This window comes from Cyprinus carpio, chromosome B7 (genome assembly GCF_018340385.1).
Source record: "Cyprinus carpio isolate SPL01 chromosome B7, ASM1834038v1, whole genome shotgun sequence".
Classification (NCBI taxonomy): domain Eukaryota; kingdom Metazoa; phylum Chordata; class Actinopteri; order Cypriniformes; family Cyprinidae; genus Cyprinus; species Cyprinus carpio.
This window is the reverse complement of record NC_056603.1, coordinates 34,942,244-34,957,334: the sequence shown is the minus strand read 5'-3', so window position 1 is coordinate 34,957,334 and position 15,091 is coordinate 34,942,244. Positions and strand designations below refer to the sequence as shown.

General features: G+C 38.4%; 2 protein-coding genes across 2 annotated transcripts in view; one reads left to right on the top strand and one right to left on the bottom strand.

Moving 5' to 3' along the window:
• mrc1a (mannose receptor, C type 1a) overlaps positions 1–15,091 on the bottom strand; it is a 225,771-nt gene that overhangs the window by 184,390 nt on the left and 26,290 nt on the right. The gene's annotated exons all lie outside the window — the stretch shown is intronic.
• On the top strand, positions 7,046–9,345 carry LOC109076733 (uncharacterized protein C14orf93 homolog). Its single transcript, XM_042728413.1, has 5 exons — positions 7,046–7,884; positions 8,148–8,209; positions 8,329–8,420; positions 8,542–8,660; positions 9,024–9,345. The coding sequence occupies exons 1-5, from the start codon at positions 7,603–7,605 to the stop codon at positions 9,300–9,302; spliced, it is 834 nt and encodes a 277-aa protein (XP_042584347.1). The 5' UTR covers positions 7,046–7,602; the 3' UTR covers positions 9,303–9,345.

The window sequence follows — 15,091 nt, the reverse complement described above, 5'->3', positions numbered from 1 at the left end:
TTAGTCCGAGAGCTTTCTGACTCTCCATTGAAAATGTATGTACAGTATACTTCCCATGTCACATGGACTACTTTGATGATGTTTTTATTACCTTTCTGGACATGGACAGTATACCGTACATACATTTCAATGGAGGGTCAGAAAGCTCTCGGACTAAATCTAAAATACCTTAAACTGTGTTCTGAAGATGAACCGAGGTCTTACGGGTTTGAAACGACATGAGGGTGAGTCATTAATGACATAATTTTAATTTTTGGGTGAACTAACCCTTTAAAAACCCAGCAACACAACTGTAGCTGTATAACTTTACAACAGCAACACTGCATTAAGAAAAAAAAAGAAAAACAGCAAGACTTATTTGACATAAAAACAAACATTTTAAAAATGCTGTCTAATTGCTCTCGCGGTACTTTTATGTCACACACAGAACAGTCTGTGCAGTGCTGCTTCAAGTCCAACACCTGTATTTTGTTTTATTAAGAGATGCACAACAGTTATTCTGTGGCTTTATAGGAAATATTTTCACTTACACAATTTAGCAAAATCAGACAATATTGTGTCTAATATATACCACAATATTAACTTCTTATTATTGAATTGTTGTAAATAAATATCACATTTGTAACTGGTCAGTGTTAAAAAAAAAATTAATGTAGCCCTACAAGACTGATTAACTGACTGAAAAAAAAGAAAGTCATGTTTCAGAGAAGAAAAAAATTACCCACTGACTTTCAAAGCTGTTACATAGTAACGACTTTTTACTTCGAGGACCTTGATTGGAATGTAGTGAAAAGTACAATATTTTTATTTCAAATGTAGTGAAGTTAAAGTCATACGTTTCCAGAAAAAAATAATACTCAAGTAAAGTACAGATATTTAAAAAGTGTACTTAAGTACAATAATCAAGTAAATGTCTAGTTTGGTTCAGCTACGAAATCAGTTATCAAAAGACTAGAACCGACAGTCAGGACTCTGCTGAAAGAATTATCTGCCAAACCTCCAAGAATTTTACATATCCGGAGTGAAGAAAAGGCTAAGAAAATCACCTTGGACCCCACATATACAGTCAAGGCCAAAAATATCGGCACCCTTGGTAAATATAATCAAAGAAGGCTGTGAAAATTAATCTGCATTGTTAATCCTTTTGATCTTTTATTTAAAAAAAAAAAAAATTCACAAAAATCTAGCCTTTCATTGGATAATAAGAATTTAAAATGGGGGGAAATATCATTATGAAATAAATGTTTTTCTCTAATACAAATTGGCCACAATTAACGGCACCCTTTTATTCAATACTTTTTGAAACCCCCATTTGTCAGTTTAACAGCTCTAAATGTTCTCCTATAATGCCTGATGAGGTTAGAGAACACCTGACAAGAGATCAGAGACCATTCCTTCATCCAGAATCACTTCAGACCCTTCAGTTCACCACAATCATTTTCTATAGGGTTCAGGTCTGAGGACTGGAATGGCCATAGCAGAAGCTTGGTTTTGTGCTCAGGGACCCAATTTTGTGTTGTTTTTGAGGTTTATGTTTGGATTATTGTACGTTGGAAGATCCAAACATGGCCCATTATAAGAGTCAGTCACTTAGTGATTTTCTTATCTGTTGGTATTTGATAGAATCCATGATGCCATGTTTCTAAACAAGACATCCAGGACCTCCAGCAGAAATATAGGCTCACAACATCAAAAATACAGCAGTATATTTCATTGTACACATAGGGTAATTTTTATCCCCATGTTCACCAAACTCATCTTGAGTGTTTGCTGTTAAAAAGCTCATTTTTTAGTTTTATCTGACCATAGAAGCCAGTCCCATTTGAAGTTCCAGTCGTGTCTGATAACTGAACATGCTGGAGTTTGTTTTTGGATGAGCTAAAGAGAATTTTTCCTGAAACCCTGCCAAACAACATGTGGTGATGTGGGTGCTGTTTGACTTTTTTTTTTTTTTTTTTTTTTTTTTTTAAGGTTTTCTGACCCCAAGACTCAACTTTTTTCTGCACAACCCTCTGTATTGCGAGTAAATCACTCACTAATGCGACTAAATCTTCACTCTGGACGACTAAATTATGTCTTATATTAGCCAATGGCTAATAAATTCTTAGATTTTACTCGACAGTGTGTGAGTTGGAGGCTAAGTATAAGTTTATTACAGATATATTTTCACTCACCAAACACTCTAACTGAGCACTTCGGAGTTTCACTCTCCGTCAAGCTATCTTGGATATTTTTCATTTCATCTCGATGGATGCACAGCGCACCTGTGTTTGTGTATTTGACATACCATAAACTCTTGTGTGAAGGCGTACAACTCATCGTCGCTTTCTCTCACACGCGCAGAGAGAGAGAGAGCGAGCGAGCGAGCAAGAGAGTCTTACATAACATGCAGAACTGATGTGCTACATATAAACAATATTCTTTGTTGTATTTTCTTGTCAAAATAACGGAGTTCCTTGGAATTCTTCAGCTTTTAAGAACTGCCGGTTTCTCCGGCAGTGGGCGGAACTAATGTGCAAACGACAATCTCATTGGCTGGCGCTCACTTATTATCATCCCTGTTTTGATTTCAGCAAATCAGTTCGAGCGAACGCACACAACCTGATTAATATTCATGAATCCAGCAGTTTATTAATCCTTGGTGCATTTTCTAGTGTTATTATTAGTAAAATTTGTATGTTATTATTATTATAATTATTATTATTATTATTATCTTTTCTGTATTATTGTTCGTTTTTTCCCCATTTGTTTAAAAAAATTCACATTTATCTTTTTTTTTCTTTTCTGAATGACCAAAAAAAGCACCACCACCAATCCTAAATTCAGTTTAAATGACTAATTTGCATTCATACATAGTTACCAAGTTTTAATTCTAATTACTAAACTTCTATTATTAAATAATACTTGATTATCATATTATAATGCTTGACTGCTAGACTGACTGATGTTAAGAATGTACTTTCAGATATTTAAAAAGCTGTGCCATTTTACAAACACACACACACACACACACACACACACACACACACACACATAGAGTTTGAGCTCCGTCACATTAATTCTTTATCGTCTATTTTTTATCTTAAAATCTATTTTATACACCATCATTTTTGTTTCTATAACATGTGAATATATCCTCTGTTATTCTACAACAAAAACAATCAGAGCGCCTTATCACTAGTTTTATTTTGATTTCCCAAGTCCGCTATTAGCTTATAGCCCATTAGCATCGCCAGCATTGTTGCCGCTAATCCCGCGTACATTGCTAATACTCTATTCACATTACCATTGCTTTACTCACAGTTACTTGCTTTAATGGCGGATGTAGGTCTATCTTTGAGTACAGGTGAGGACACGTTCGAATTGCATTCTGTGCGGGGTAACTATACAGGGCACTGTTAACAGTCCCACCACATCTACTCCGTGTTGGTCTCTGCACAGGCCCGCTGCACCCAGGACGTGATCTTCCCAGATGTCCTTCACTCCAGCAGTGCATCCGCAGTGGAGGACGCAAGCCAGGCTCCGGGCGATGACCTCTCCCTCTCGCCACCCCCAGTCTTCGAGATTTCCACCCAGAACCGCTTCGCTGGTGATTGGAACGGAACACGATGCTGTGATCGTCAAAGACTCCATCGTCCAACATGTCCGTGCTATGTTAGGCTAAGGTAAAGTGCACACTCACTGTTTCCCTGGTGCTCGTGTTCTCGATGTTTCTGCGCAGATACCCGTGATCCTGATGGGCGACGAGAGCCACAGAGGGGTTGTGCTTCACGCCTGGGTTAACGACACCATGCTGCGGCAAATGGAGACACTGAAGAGGGACTTCATGAGCCTGATCGAGATGGTGCGCAGCACATCGCCCGTGGCAACGATCATTGTGTCAGGAACGCTTCCTACATATCGACGAGGACACGAAAGGTTCAGTAGACTCTTTGCTTTAAATGAATGGTTATTGTCATGGTGTAAAGAACAGAAACTGCTCTTTGTTAATATCTGGAATCTTTTCTGGGAGCGTCTTAGGTTTTTTCGAGCTGATGGCCTGCACCCCAGCAGAGTCGGACCAGAACTGGGAACCGTTCGGTACCGATACTAGTACCGGCACACCCCTACTGGCTACTGTGTATAGACCACCAGGGCCATATACAGAATCCCTAAAATAATTTACAGATTTCCTCTCAGACCTATTGGTTACTGCTGATAAAGCGCTAATTGTCGAAGATTTTAACATTCACGTTGATAACACAAATGATTGAACTGAATTGAATTGAACGCCTTTATTGTCATTGTATTTTTCTGCACACAAGGAATTTAGGAGCACTGCTCCTGACTGGTTTTAGAAAAACAAACATATAACCACAGACAATAAGTTCGACTATAAGACTGTACAGAACAATTAGACAAATAAATAAAACAAGTGACTGAGTCATGCTATTCACATTGAGCAATCTGAGTAAAGTGAACATTTAAAGTATTGCACGTTGGCCTTTACATCGATATGCTGAGTATGTTTATGCAAAAACACAATTTAAATGGAATAAGTAACTGTAGAGATTTATTGACTAGATATAGTATTGCACAATTGACATATAGTGTAATATAAGTCGCGACCATATGGTTAGAGAGTTTGACTCCTAACCCTAAGGTTGTGGGTTCAAGTCTCGGGCCGGCAATACCACGACTGAGGTGACCTTGAGCAAGGCACCGAACCCCCAACTGCTCCCCGAGTGCCGCAGCATAAATGGCTGCCCACTGCTCCGGGTGTGTGTTCACGGTGTGTGTGTGTTTACTGCTCCGGGTGTGTGCACTTTGGATGGGTTAAATGCAGAGCACGAATTCTGAGTATGGGTCACCATACTTGGCTGTATGTCACATCACGTCATTATTGCACATGTATTATTGCACCTTAATGCAGATATAGATTTTTACATTTAGAAACCAGATATGGTAATTTCACCTGACATACTATTTAGTGCATTTGTTTGAAGTTTTGATAAATAAAGTGAACAGTAATACTTGATACTTGAATACAGTGGTATTGCAGATTGACACACTGTATATTGTACAATACTGTACAGTATATATTGTATATTGCATGTTGTATAGCAACAGTATAGACAGAAGAGATTTAAATAAAAAAAATATAGCTGCAAGCAGCAATTACATGGCCAAGCACTCCAGCAGCAAATTGAGGAGCTAAGCATGGCATGGAGCATCAGACTAAATGCAACAATGAGCAATAAAAGCAATTTTAGGATGATTGTAATTGGCTGAAAAATCATAAATACAACCTCTAGTAGCATGATTTATTGGCTTATCAAGTTTGACCAATAGGTGGCGCTGTTATCAAATCAATGTGGTGTGTTCTGTGTGAGTTGACAATGACACATACAAAGTTTGGTGTCAACATGCCAAAGCATTGCAGAGATACAGCCTCAAAGTGTCATTTTGGCATCATGCCTCAAATTGGTTGCTGTGGCATGCGAAAATGGTTTTGTCTATCGACACAAAATCCATAACTTTTTGTCAGCATGGTCTGAAGATGATATGATTCGATTTTGGTGAAAATCAGACCAGCGGTCTAGGGGGAGTTCGAAAAAGTAGGTTTTCAAAGAAAATCAAAATGGAGGACAGGAAGTTTGGCTGACTATAGCAACATTGGTATCACTGCATGACCCAAAGGAATCTATTAATACCAGTTTCATTACAATAGGCAAAATTCCCACAAAGCTATTGGCATTTATTTGAAATGTCATTATAAAAATGTCTCGTAAAGACAGCACATACAGTATTGTGGAACATAAAAACTGTGTTTGCTAAATACGTTTATTATTAATATAATTTAATTAGTCTATTTAAGAAACTTAGCATTATTCAAATTAACTGAAATTCAATGGACACAATTACCATTTTAATATGTGAAAATTATGTCTCTGACTTTTCATGTTTAATGTAGTCTAGAGGAATGCAACAAATGTTATTTCAGAATATATATTTCCTAACACTTTGAAAACATGTCTCCAACTGCCCTATGTCAGTATGTTGTGCACGTATCTCTCAATGCTGCATTCATTGTATAAAAGAAGCAGTTCAAATGAGACATTTTGTTTCAAAAACATCATGTAACACATTTTGCTAGCTAGGATGTTGATAAATTCAGTACCATATTCATAAGTCAGTGAAATTTAAAGCTGCTTGTTTTTGCTGATGTCTCATGATTTGAAGTTCACTGTTTCTATTGTTATTATGATTCTACCCTAACATTTCATTAAATCTTTTAAAATAGAAACAAAGAAAATCAATAGACGGGTCCATAATCTAAAAGTCTTTCACATGTGAATGCAAAACATGTTGGGTGATACAGACTGACAAACTCGGCTAAAAATATCTGCAGATACCTGTCAGCTACTGTACTTCTAGTCCAGAGGTGCCGAAACTAGGGCACGCAGGCCAAAGTTGGTCTTTTATAATATATCCGTGTCACATTTGACCCTGGGCCACAAAACATAAGTAAACTCATAAGTAGCACATGTAGGTTATATTTGTAGCATTAGCAATAGCCAACAATACATTAAATGGATCAAAATAATTGATTTTTTCTGTTGTTAAAAAATATTAGGATATTAAAAAAGTTCCATAAAAATAATAGTAATGTAAATATATTTATTGGTGTTTGTGTGAAGATCACTACATTTATCAAAAATATATTTATCATTAGTAGCCTAATATTTGTTGCTAAGGACTTCATTTGGACAACTGGGGATTTTCTCAATATTTTTTTTTTTTGCCGTTTTTTATTGTTGTATCTCTGCCAAATATTTATAAAGTAAAACTCAAAAAAAAAAATGTACCCGTATGACTGGTTATGTGGTCCAGGGACACATATTATAAATTTTATGTAAGTTTAATTGCTATATCAAAATAACTTATGGTATATCATATCAAGGGACACAGCCAAGTGACTTTCCGCAACACACCTTATCCCCTAAACACGCTTGTTAGTAATATAATTTAATTTGTTATTTTGACTGTTGCAAAAATGTTCTCAAATAAACAGTCAATAGACATGATTACCTTTTTAATGTGTAAAAATTACTTTATATGTCTGACTCTTCATGGGTTACATTAGTCAAGAGGAATACAACAAACATTGTTTTAGTATATCAAGAAAAAGGTTTATTGTAAAGGTTGACATTTACAGATAATGACAAAAATGAAAATAGACTAACAATGACAAAACAAATTTCTAAATCTCTACCACAGTGCATAGTGGAATTACAACCGAGACCTTCTCTTTAGTGTGAGGTCTCAAACGCTCTTCCATGATGACATGCAACATATCAGACAGTATCATTTTCCTACAGATATAAATACAAACCATATGGAAGCGGTGGGCGGGGTGTCGCGGAAAGCATCCAATGGGGAAGGTTGTGTTTGTAAAGTATCCACTCATAACAGAGTTACGGCCATTATGTCGGTGACGTAGGGGAATGCAACCAATGACATTACAGTATCATTCGCGCGAACACAATTTAAATTGTTGGCATTGTGTACGGAAGTCATTTTTTGCGAATTGCGACTTGGTGAAACTGACTATTGTTTGTGATGGCGTGTAAAAGAAACCTGAGGGCTTTGCAACCAGCAGCAAGCCCACTGAGCATAAATGATTTAATGAAACAGCTGATCTCCGGTCTGAACGCTTTGTCTCGTCAGCTTGAGGGTTTGATGGAGAAGCAAGCTGCAAACACTGTTCTTCTCGAAGATGCTATCCAGCGTCTTTGTGCTCTTGAGCGAAAGTTTGACGAGCAAAGACTGCAAGAGGAACAAAGACCGCGGGAAGAGCCATTACATAAAAGGATAAAGAGGGCGCACAACGTGGGCATTGCGGTAAGTTGAGTTTTATTTTAGCGGACAATATAGTAGTAAAGATATGTATAATAAAGGCTAGATGTTTGGCCCGCACCGCATTTGGTGGCCATCTTACCACAGGGAGCTCTATTATTTTTGACCCTTTCGTTGTTGTAGTTGTCCGGCCTTTTAACAGTTTGTCACGTCTGCAAGTTACACAACGTCGTTTGAAAACTTTTTGTTTCCAGCCAATGTAACGTTATGTGTGCATGTATTAAAGCGTTTTTCATTCAGTGTTACAGGAAGCTGTAAGGCGCCTTCACAATTCGGAAAACAACCCACATAAATATGATCCACAAACTGGGTAAGACTGCTGTTTTTCTGCTATGTTTATTTGGCCTTTGTGGGCCATGCTGTTTATGGGGTTTTACATATTCCTTTTAAATGTATTAATGACACACACACTTCTCTCTTTCCACACAGAATAAGTTTGCCTCGTAACCAAGCAGTCATGACTTATCAGCTAGAGGAATTGAAATCAACTTTTGCAGATGCAGACCCTGAGTGTATACAAGGTAATTTTAAAATGTTTGTTTAACAATTTTAATGTCCATAATTTTAGTCTCTTATATTTTGTCCATCTTATGATTTCAATAGTGTAGTTTCTGTCACTTATCTGAATTTTCTTTTATTCAGCGTGTTGCAAGACATACTTTGAAACACTTCGGAGAAAGTACAATTTGTCTCAGCCAGAAAAGTCCCAGCTAAGAGATGCCATTAAAACAGGAGCTAAAAACCGACAAAGGAAAAGACGGGTAAGTGTAGAAATTCATCAACTTGTTTTTAAAGGGATAGTTCACCCCAAATTGAATATTCTGTTATTTTCTTCTGATAACCACAAAAGAAAATATTTTTAGGAATGTTTGAAATCAAACTGATCATGAGCTCCAATCACTTCCATAGTATTTTTTTTTTCTACTTTAAAGTCAATGGGGCTCATGATTGGTTGGATTATAAACATTCCATCTTTTGTGGTTATCAGAACAAAGACATTTAAAGGTTTGTAACAACATGAGAGTGAGTACATTGACAGAATTTTTATTTTCGAGTGAACTATTCCTTTAAGTTTGATACATTTCTGGGTGTTTTTAGTGGTTAACATATTGTGTGTTTTGCAGTTGCTGGATTCCAGGTCCAAGGTTGTTCAAACCGATGCAGAGAGAGAGCTTTGGCAGACTGCAAAAGTGGAGCTGATGTATGACGAGGAGGATGCCATTGTTGATGGAAGGCCAGTGTGGATTGTGAGGTCTCCATCTCACAGGAACCCACAATTGTCAGAACTTTGTGAGGAGCTTCAGCGCAGATTGGAGGCAGACATGCGCTACACTATTTTGCATCATCAGCGTGTTAAGGCTGATGGAAATGGACATTATGGACCTTCCTTTCTTCAACTTTAACTAAACTGCACTGGTTTTAATAATTGCACCACAAACTGCACATTTTCACTTATTCTCTTCTATTTTTATCTTATTCTTTGTATACTTATTAGGTTAGATTTATTTAGTTTCATATTCTGCAACTTATTTTCTTTTAATATTGTTTGTGTTTGCTGTGTTCTTTTATTTAAAGTTTTCTTTCTTGCTGTGTGTACATATTAAGTAGTTTATTTAGTTTTATATTCTGTAACTGTTATAATATTGTTTGTGTTTAGTAAAATTTTATAAAAGTACTTTGCTTTGTGTACATATTATTTAGTTTTTATATTCTCTAACTGTTATAATATTGCTTGTGTTTAGTAAAATTTTATAAAAGTACTTTGCTTTGTGTACATATTATTTCGTTTTATATTTTGTAACCGTTATAATATTGCTTGTGTTTGGTTAAATTTTATAAAAGTACTTTTTCCCCTGTACAGTTCCTATAGTTTTATTTATATATTCAATGCTTTATTTATATATTTAACGCTTTAAGTGTTTTGGTTTAATTTTAATAAAAAGAAATTCTGAATCCATTCTGTTTTCCATTTTTGAGGGGGTTGGGTTGTATAGTGGGGGGGTGTGGTTATGGTTTATTAACATAGCTGGCCAAAACCAATCAAGTCACTATGCTATGAGGGCTTGGGTTGGGCTAAATGAAAACCGTGACCAATCAAATACTAGTATCAGGAAATTGACAGGTCACTGTCCCAATAGTTGTCAGGGTTTGGGGTGTGTTTTTTTTAAAAAACAACCAATCAATGTTGAGAAAAAACACCAATAAGGACAGCAGAGGTGTGTCAAGGTGTGAAGTGAAAGGGCTCTTGAGGTGTGAAAATGTCTCCTGAAAACATTCTTCAGGGGATTACTTGCCATGGCAACAAATGGCTGCATATACCACGGGGATATCCCTTCAGCAAGATACATCCGAATTGGTATCATTACGGGAGTTTCCTAACTTGGTGGAATTAGAAGTTTACCCTCAGTGGAACTAGTAGATACTTCCGAAAATCAGTGGAGTATACAGGAGTTTCCTAGTACGGATACACCTCTTTTCATGCAGTGTTATATCATAATACTCTGTTGTAGTTAATGGCAATTTCATGTTTTGTTCAATTACAGCTTCAGTTAATATCAAAATTTTGGCAATTGGGTATTAACATATAGCCGGCACACTATGTTTTCAAATTTCCTACGGTGGTTACGTGTTGATCGGAGTAACGGTTCCTAAGATGCTGGCAAATGTTTTTTAAGCACTAAAATGCAACGTTGCACAAACCATAAGGCAAAATCTAGCATGTTTGGTATCGCTGGAATCAGAAAGGATACAGGAGTCTAAATAGGTGACTCCCCTGAAAATAAGTCGAACATACCTAAAGTTATGAGCATGTGAATATTCAATTTAACCACTAGGTGGCACTGGCTCGAAACTTCTCAGGCTCCTTCAGGGCATTGTGTGGATGACCCATACCAAGTTTTGTGCTGATACGTCAATGCGTTCGGAAAATATAGCATTTTACTACATAATTCAAAATGGCCGATGCTCAAAATGGCTGACATGGGAAAATTGGATTTCATTCGATTCAGCATGATGCATCCGATCTAAAGAGACCAGTTTTGTGATTTTGGGCTAAACCTGACCACTAGGTGGCACATCGCCGAAAGACTACAGGTAGTCTCAGGTCATGCTTGTTATAACACACACCAAGATTGGTCTCAATATGTCAAACCGTTGCAGAGATATAACCTCATAACCATTTTTGCATGTTTTTCATCAAATTCATTCGCAAATTTTCGAGAAAGGTTTGAAGAATCAACTTGAATTCCATAACTTTTTGCCAGCATCGTCTTAAGATGATCTGAGTCAATTTTGGTGAGAATAAAATGGACCGTCTAGGACGAGTTCGAAAAAGTAGGTTTTTACAAACAATTAAAAATAGTGAAAAAACTAAACCTTGCGATTTTTTTAAATTTTGTGTTCATTCGACTCGGCATGAGCCAAGGATTCAGAGGAAATTTTCCTTCTGTGCCTTATGGTTCAAAAGCCTCACATGCATTTTTGTGTGCTTTTCATAGAATTCTTTTGTGTGTAACTTTGTGCCAGCATGATCTGAAGATAATCTGGTTCAATTTTCATGACAATCGGTGCAACGGCCTATGACAAGTTCGAAAAAGTAGGTTTTACAAACAATTAAAAATAGCGGGAAAAAAAATAAACCTTGCGATTTTTTTAATTATGAGCCAAGGATTCAGAGGAAAAAAGAATTACAATTTTCTGGCTTATGGTTGTCACGGTTGGTAAACCGTGATCTCTGGGTTTTGCACTTTGTGGTGAAGTCTGTGTGTTTCGCGTCTGCACTGATTAGCTTGTGGGCATCTCCGTTAATTGTCATCAGCAGCAGCTGTCACTCATCACTCTCTCCCTATATAATGGTTTGTCTCACGTCTTGTGTTTGTGAGAGCGTTGTTTCATGTTGGGTAACTGTTCTTTGCTTTTGTGTTGTTCTGCATTGGATGTCCGTGTCTTCCCCCGGAACCTCATCCACTCATCACACCTTCACAAGCATCACCACTTACCTTCGGCTCGATTCCCCGCAGTTCCTGTGCCATCCTCTCCTGCTGCCAACTCACCATCACCATCTGGATTACTCACCTTCTCCCACCATCGTCCGGTTGTCCACCAAACCGTTTATTTGTGCCGGAGGAGTTAAGGTCCGAAGTCATTCAGTGGGGTCACTGCTCTAACGTTGCTTGTCATCCAGGGATAAGTCGAACTAATGGGTTAGTTAAACAACGATTCTGGTGGCCACTTATGGCTCGTGACGTCTGCGATTGTTTTGGCTTGCTCAGTTTGCGCCAGTGGTAAGTCATCTAACCGACCTCCTGATGGGCTCCTTCAACCGCTGTCTATCCCTTTGAGACCCTGGTCCCACATCGCTCTAGATTTTGTTACCGCCCTCTAATGGCATGACGGTCGTTTTGACCGTAGTGGACCGGTTCTCGAAGGCGGCACATTTCATTCCCTTGCCCAAATTACCGACAGCCAAGGAGACAGCGGTCACTGTCCTAGATCACGTCTTTCGGCTTCATGGCCTCCCGGTAGATGTGGTTTCTGACAGGGGATCTCAATTTATATCCAAATTTTGGAAAGAGTTTTGTAAATTGTTAGGAGCGTAAGTTAGCTTGTCTTCGGGTTATCATCCCCAAAGTAACGGGCAGTCTGAGCGAGCCAACCAAGATTTAGAGAGGACGTTGTGATGTTTGGTCTCCAAGAATCCTTCTTCCTGGAGTCAACAACTCTCTATGGTGGAGTATGCTCACAATTCGTTACCAGTGTCAGCCATGGGCCTTTCTCCTTCCCAGTGCAGTTTAGGTTACCAGCCACCAGTTTTTCCCAGTCTGGAATCTGAAGTCGCGGTCCCCTCTGCTCACGCGTTTGTCCAGGGGTGCCACCGCACCTGGACCAGAGCCCGCGAGACTCTGCTCCGGATGAGGGAGCGCACTAAGGCCGTGGGTTTTTCGTGGGTCAAAAAGTGTGGCTTTCTACCAATAACATTCCTCTGCGATCCGTATCTAACAAGTTAGCTCCCAAATTTATTGGCCCGTTTACTATCACCAAGATCATTAGTCCGGTGACAGTCCGCCTCAAACTACCTCCAGCGTACAGGAGGATACAGCCCGCCTTTCATGTGTCTCTGGGTTTTGCACTTTGTGGTGAAGTCTGTGTGTTTCGCGTCTGCACTGATTAGCTTGTGGGCGTCTCCGTTAATTATCAGCAGCACCTGTCACTCATCACTCTCTCCCTATATAATGGCTTGTCTCACGTCTTGTGTTTGTGTGAGCGTTGTTTCATGTTGGGTAACTGTTCTTTGCTTCTGTGTTGTTCTGCGTTGGATGTCCGTGTCTTCCCCCGGAACCTCATCCACTCACCGCACCTTCACAAGCATCACCACTTACCTTCGGCTCGATTCCCCGCAGTTCCTGTGCCATCCTCTCCTGCTGCCAACTCACCATCTGGATTACTCACCGTCTCCAATCTTGGATTGTCATCTTCCCAGCGTTGTTTGTATTCTTGTTTTGTTTGGTTTTCATTAAATTGTTCATACTCGCACTTGTTTCCAGCTTCTCCTTCACCCAGTTGTCACAATGGTTCAAAAGTTATTAGTATAAACATGAGTGCAACTTTGGACAAGTGGTTGCACTAGAGAGTTGGCGTTAGAGACTCCAAATTTGCTATGGTGACTTTGCTATGGCCAAATTTCACAACTTTCCCGCAAGCGGTTCTATAGACTTGCGGTGGAAGAAGAAAATCACGCTAATGGATACATGCAAGCAGCAATTACTGGGCCAAGCACTACAGAAGCAAGCTTATTTTAAAACATTTTAAGATTGTTTTAATCAAAATGGACAGAAAAACATAAATTCAACCACTAGTTATAGGATTTATTGGCTTATCACTTTTGACCAATAGGTGACACTGTTACCAACTTAATGTGGCATGGTCAGTGTGAGGTGACAATGGCACATACAAAGTTTGGTGTACATATGTCAAATATTTGCAGAGATACAGCCTCAGATGAAGTTTTTGCACTATGCCTAAAATTTGTAGCGGTCATGTATGAAAAGGGTTTCGTTTATTGACACGAAATCCATAACTTTTTTTTGGGTACAGTCTGAAGATCATCTGACTCGATTTTGGTGAAAATCGGACCAACAGTTGAGGAGTTAGAAAAAGTAGGATTTTAACATAGATCAAAATGGCGAACAGGGAGTACAGATTTCCTACTAAAAAAAATTATATGTCTGTTGTCGGCATGACCTAAGGAATATTTTGATTCCAGTTTCATTACAATAGCCTAATACAATCAAAAGTTATTTGCATTTTTGGAAATTTCATAATTAAAGGTTAATGAATGGTTTATTACTCTTTGCCAATAGGTGGCGCTATTACCGAAATTGATGTGCATCCAATTCTAACGAGACTTGTTTTGTGATTTTTGGCCAAAGCATTCAGAAGTTATGAGCAAAAATATGCATTTTTCATATCTCCTGACCACTAGGGGGCACAGCACCGAAACACTGCAGGTTGTCTCAGTGTTGTTGTGATTTTTGGCCAAAGCATTCAGAAGTTATGAGCAAAAATATGCATTTTTCATATCTCCTGACCACTAGGGGGCACAGCACCGAAACACTGCAGGTTGTCTCAGGTCATGCTTGTTATAACACACACCAAGATTGGTCTCAATAGGCCAAACTGTTTGGTGTTTATGGGATATAGTCTAATTTTGAATTTTTTTTGTAGAATTTGTTCACATGCTATTCGGAAACAATATGACTAATCAACTTGAATTCCATAACTTTTTGCCAGCGTGGTCTAAAGATGATCTGGCTCAATTTTAATGACAATCGGTTCAATGGCCTAGGACAGGGATAGGCAACTTCGGTCCTGGAGGGCCACTGTCCTGCAGAGTTTAGCTCCAACCCTAATTAAACACACCTTGGAGGGGCAATGTGTTGTTTTGTTTATTTCGCAGGTGAGTTTTTATGAGGGCTGAAGCTAAACTCTGCAGGATAGTGGCCCTCCAGGACCGGAGTTGCCTATCCCTGGCCTAGGACGAGTTCGAAAAAGTAGTTTTTATGAACAATTGAAAATAGCGAAAAAACTAAACCTTACAATTTTTAAATTTTGGTGTCCTTTCGACTCAGCATGAGCCAAGGAATCAGAGGAAAAAAGAATTAAAATTTTGTGGTTTACGGTCCAAAATTTATTT

Bases quoted from the DNA above. Each gene is read 5' to 3' on its own strand.
- LOC109076733 (XM_042728413.1), top strand. From the start codon at position 7,603: ATGGCGTGTAAAAGAAACCTGAGGGCTTTGCAACCAGCAGCAAGCCCA. The intron at 7,885-8,147 runs GTAAGTTGAGTT...TCAGTGTTACAG, and splicing joins CGCACAACGTGGGCATTGCG to GAAGCTGTAAGGCGCCTTCA. The intron at 8,661-9,023 runs GTAAGTGTAGAA...TGTGTTTTGCAG, and splicing joins ACCGACAAAGGAAAAGACGG to TTGCTGGATTCCAGGTCCAA.